This window comes from Argentina silus, assembly GCF_951799395.1.
Source record: "Argentina silus genome assembly, contig: scaffold_208, whole genome shotgun sequence".
Lineage (NCBI taxonomy): Eukaryota > Metazoa > Chordata > Actinopteri > Argentiniformes > Argentinidae > Argentina > Argentina silus.
The window spans coordinates 52,501-57,500 of NW_028153090.1; the positions used below are offsets into that span (position 1 = coordinate 52,501).

At 46.6% G+C, this 5,000-nt stretch overlaps 1 protein-coding gene and 1 pseudogene across 2 annotated transcripts in view; one reads left to right on the top strand and one right to left on the bottom strand.

Annotated features, from left to right (window-relative positions):
• Positions 1 to 5,000, bottom strand: part of LOC310824456 (mediator of RNA polymerase II transcription subunit 13-like) — a gene marked incomplete at its 5' end in the record, with an annotated part of 24,124 nt that overhangs the window by 18,464 nt on the left and 660 nt on the right. Inside the window, 4 exon segments of the mRNA XM_083697701.1 lie at positions 38 to 145; positions 958 to 1,117; positions 1,889 to 2,053; positions 4,980 to 5,000. The exon segment at positions 4,980 to 5,000 is cut by the window's right edge and continues 204 nt beyond it. Coding sequence (XP_083553827.1) covers positions 38 to 145; positions 958 to 1,117; positions 1,889 to 2,053; positions 4,980 to 5,000 — 454 coding nt within the window.
• On the top strand, positions 4,061 to 4,863 carry LOC310824455 (green-sensitive opsin-4-like; annotated as a pseudogene). The gene has a single exon. The product of its transcript is annotated as a green-sensitive opsin-4-like (transcript).

The following is a 5,000-nucleotide window of genomic DNA, read 5'->3' on the forward strand; positions in this document are numbered from 1 at the left end:
GCCGAGCGGCTGCTCCCCTCTGTGCCCCTGTGCCAACCTCGAGCAGCTGCACGCGGCCCTCTCCCCTGGGTCGCTGAAGTCCCAGGTGGTCCCACCATTTGGCACCACGTCCTGCCTGGGCGTCATACTGCTGGGCAGGCTGCATCTGTGGGCACACGGAGAGAGGGTGAGGGGGTGCCAGTCATGCCGCTGGTGATATATCATCAGAATAGCAGCAGCGATGTTGTCATAGACGTGCCAACAGAACCGGAGCTGTGTATTGAATGTGTTCTTCATGAGCCACTGACTTAAATATACTCCATCAACAAGAGCTGGATCACCGATGCAGAGAGAGGCATCTCATGAATCTGTGACTGGGCTCTTTGCCCAGCATGAAATAGAAGTTGTCCCTGACCACAACAAGAATCGGATTGGTCCCATCCCAGTCTGTACGTTCACCATTCAGTAGGAGAAATATGCATTGCCCTACATACAGTGCCAGTCAAAAGTTTGGACACACCTTGCCAAGAGTGTGCAAAGCTGTCATCAAAGCAAAAGGTGGCTACTTTGAAGAATCTAAAATATAAAACATATCCTGGTTTGTTTTTTTTGCACTTTTTTGTTTACTACATAATTTCATATGTGTTCCTTCATAGTTTTGATGTCTTCAATATTAATCTACAATGTAGAAAATAATAAAAATAAAGAAAAACCATTGAATAAGAAGGTGCGTCCAAACTTTTGACTGGTACTGTATGTAATGGGACAGTGAAGCAAGTAGACGTTCTCGGTTTTTATTTAATGGTATTTGTGTCTACCTTAACCTCAAAATGATTTCAAATCCAAACTTTTGGAGTGTAGAGAAAAAATGCTTCACTGTCCCGTTACTTAAGTAGGGAACTGTGTGTATACATATATATGACTCTGTGTCTGGTTCGGGGCAATTTGACCAACTCCCATTGGTCCAAGGCCACTCACCTGTGCTGTGATTGGCTGAGATAGCACTCCTTCCACGCCTGATGCACCACTTGATTGGTCAGTTTCTTCCCAGAATGCTTTGGGCTGAGGTTTGTGACCCCCATGCTGTTCTCATTGGGCGCTGGGACACTGGAGACTGTGGTCACAAAACCACTGTCGGCTAGAGTAATGGAAGGAGAGATGATGTCATTTGAAATGATTGAAGTCCCATTCGCATGTTGTTTAGTTTGTCTATGTGGGTGTGTAGTGTGTTTTCAAAGTGAATAATGGGAGAAGCTTATTCAACTGGATGAGCAAGTTTGGAAAATTGCAATCAGACACCAGCATTTCTCTGCAGCTAGTGTGTACACTGTTTGTGTATTTTGTACGCTGTTTGTGTATGCTAATGTGCATTTTATCGTTTGTTTGTATCAGCTGTTCTATTTCAATTTCGTAGGGGTTCATTCTGCAGACTTAATTCAATGTTGATTAAGACACTGAAGACTCACAGCACCAGTTCCTGTGAGATAGGACTGCATTCATCTATCAAGTGTTACATCTTCAGCACAATATCTGTGTGTTCAGCCTAAACCACTATGAATTAGTTCTGCATGATGTTCTGTGTTCAATGCTTCATACTGTATTACGCTTGTTATGGATTATGTAAAGGGGATAAAGTTACAACGAGTATTGTATTCATGGTTAGCTTATGAGTAGTATGTGTTTTCTTGTTAATCTAATTTAGTGTGTGTGTGTGTGTGTGTGTGTGTGTGTGTGTGTGTGTGTGTGTGTGTGTGTGTGTGTGTAGGGGTGTGTGTGTTGTAGAGCTGTGACATCCAGTATGGGTGGGTGTGTGTAGGTGTGTGTGTGTGTGTGTAGGTGTATGTGTAGGTGTGTGTGTAGGTGTGTGTGTGGGGGTGGGTGTGTGTTGTAGAGCTGTGACATCCAGTACCTGAGCAGGGCTGCTCTGGTGAGGTGGGGGGTGTGAGGGGGATGCTGCAGTGGGAGGAGTCTCTGATGACCCCCTGACCCCCAGGGACTGGCGGTGGCTGCTCCACAGGCAGGTCGCTCTGGGCAACCAGCACAAAGGCTGCTGGGTAGATCATCCTCACGCCACCTAGAGGCAGAAACACAGAGGAGAGGGTGAATGTGTGTGATAAATACAGTGCTGCTTGAAAGTTTGTGAACCCTACAGGGATGGTCATTATTTTTGTATAAAATCTTAAAATGACCTTATAAAATCTTTAACTAAACCCCAATTTGTAATAAAGACATTCCAAATAAAGAACACAAACAAAAAAATATGGTATATTTTCATTGTTTATTTAATGAAAGTGGTTTATTTAACCAAAACTCAGATTTCATGTGTGTAAAAATATGTGAACCTCTTCAGTCAATAGCTTGTGGCACCTCCATTAGCAGCAATAACTTGGAGTAAACGTCTCATAGAGCCACTAATCAGTCTCTGACATTTGTTTGCCAGAGATCTGCCCACTCCTCCTTACAGAACTCAGCCAATTGAGTGAGTTTTGATGGGTGTCTGGCATGAACTGCCCCGCTTCAGGTCCTGCCACAGCATCTCGATTCAATTTAGGTCAGAACTTTGACTTGGCCAATCCAAAACACAAATCTTCTTTATCCTGAGCTATTCTTTGGTAGATTTGGTTGAATGCTTTGGATCGTTGTCTTGTTGGAAGATCCATTTTCAGCCCAGTTTCAGCTCCTTGACTGATGGCTTGACGTTCTGTTCAAGAATCTCCTGGTATACCTCAGAATTAATGGTTCCCTTAATGATGTGGAGTCGTCCAGGTCCAGAGGAGGAAAAGCAGCTCCAGATGTTGACATTCCCAACACCATGCTTGACTGTTGGGATAAGGTTCTTTTGGTGGTAGGCAACGTTGGGTTTTCGCCAAACATAGTGGTTTTGATTGTGACCAAAAAGGTCAATTTTGGACTCATCTGGCCAGAGAACGGAAACCTTCAGGCTTGTCCAGGTGGTCTCTGGCAAAGTTAAGACGGGCAATTTGGTTCTTTTTTGACAGCAGGGGCTTCTTCTTAGCAACCCTCCCATGAATGGTGCACTTTCAAGCTGTGAATCTCCCGTTCTACCACATCCCAAAGGTGTTCTATTGGATTCAGATCCGGTGACTGGGAAGGCCACTGAAGAACACTGAACTCATTGTCATGTTCATGAAACCAGTTTGAGACGACTTTTACTTTGTGAAATGGTACATTATCATGCTGGAAGTAGCCATTAGAAGATGGGTAAACTGTGGCCATGAAGGGATGCACATGGTCAGCAACAGTACTCAAATAGGCAGTGGTATTCAAGCGATGATTGATTGGTATTAACAGGCCCAAAGTGTGCCAAGAAAACATTCCCCACACCATTACACCACCTCCACCATGAGAAGGTGTACAGACGTTCCTAATAAAGTGCCCAGTGACTGTATATTACAATGGCATGGAACTTACAATGAAGTCTTAAAAACCGGCAGGGCGGCAGGGCGGCAGATCCACAGACGTTTTGTGTCCACTCAACAGATTTAACACGCTTGGCGTGTGAGAGAGGACATTTATCACCATTCGCAAAAGGAGGTCAAACAGCACAGTCACTGCATCAGACACATGTAAACACATGCAGTCAAATCTTTGATTACCACAGACAAGCACACGCTCCAACTGGACTCCTGTCTCCAAACAAGAGTAGAGTAAGAAGCTTTTCCAATTAGCACACTAATGAAGCACCTTTGCTAATGATTGCAGTAATTACTGAAATCTCATTAGGAAAAGGAATGTAGAGTAGTTACTGGTAACCTTTCGCATGTTTGCACACAACTATGTCAGTAGAGTTCATGTACTGTAGGGTCGTGTGTTACATCTCGATGTGTTGATTACGCCAATGTCAGAGGTGAAGCTCAATTACCAACCAGACTAAAGCCTGTTACGTCTGCGGTTTCCTGCTCGAACATAGCCCTGCTTTTAAATCCATTGAGTGTCCTGCTAAGGGTATAAAACCAATTCTCTGGCCCACTTGGAAACAGAAAGGACCTGCCTCCACGTTCAAAGGATCAGCAAGAGCAGATCTCAACCTTTCTCATCCATTGGAAACCAGTCTGCAAAGATGAACAGCACAGAGGGCAACAACTTCTCCATCCCCATGTCCAACCGGACTGGGCTTGCGAGGAGTCCTTACGAATACACGCGGTACTACCTGGCCGACCCATGGCAGTTCAAACTCCTCGCACTCTACATGTTTTTCCTCGTCATTTTCGGTTTTCCCATCAACGGCCTGACATTGATGGTCACGGGTCAGAACAAGAAGCTTCGGCAACCTCTCAACTTCAGCCTCGTCCACCTGGCTGTGGCCGGGATGATCATGGTCGTCTTGGGATTCACCATCACCGTCACCCTCACCTCGGCTCTCAACGGTGACTTCATCTTCGGCCCCACGTTCTGCGCCATCGAGGGTTTCATGGCTACACTCGGAGGTGAGGTGAGGTTGCCCTGTGGTCTCTGGTCGTGCTGGCTGTTGAGAGATACATTGTGGTCTGCAAGCCCATTGGGCAACAACTACGCCTCTGCTGAGGTGATCTTCACCTGGATCATGGCCACGGCTTGGGCTGCCCCCCCCTCTCGTCGGCTGGTCTAGGTATATCCCCAAAAGGCATGCAGTGCTCATGCGGGCCTGGCTACTACACCCTGAGCCCAGGCTACAACAACGACTCATACGTCATCTACATGTTCACCTGCCACTTCATGGTCCCCGTGTTCCTCATCACCTTCACCTACGGAAGCCTGGTGTGCACAGTCAAGGTGGCCGCAGCCTCCAAGCAGGAGTCAGCCTCCACCTCTCTCCTCCCCTCCCCTCCCCCTCTCCTCTCCCCTCCCCTCCACTCCCCCCCCCCCCCCCCTTGTGCTTACTGAATGTGTCAACTCTGACTCCTGTAGGATTCTGTGTGTGTGTGTGTGTGTGTGTGTGTGTGTGTGGGTGTCTGAGGCGAGATAAAGGTGGCCGGTGGGTGTATGGATTGTTGTCATACCTACGATGACCTCTACAGCTA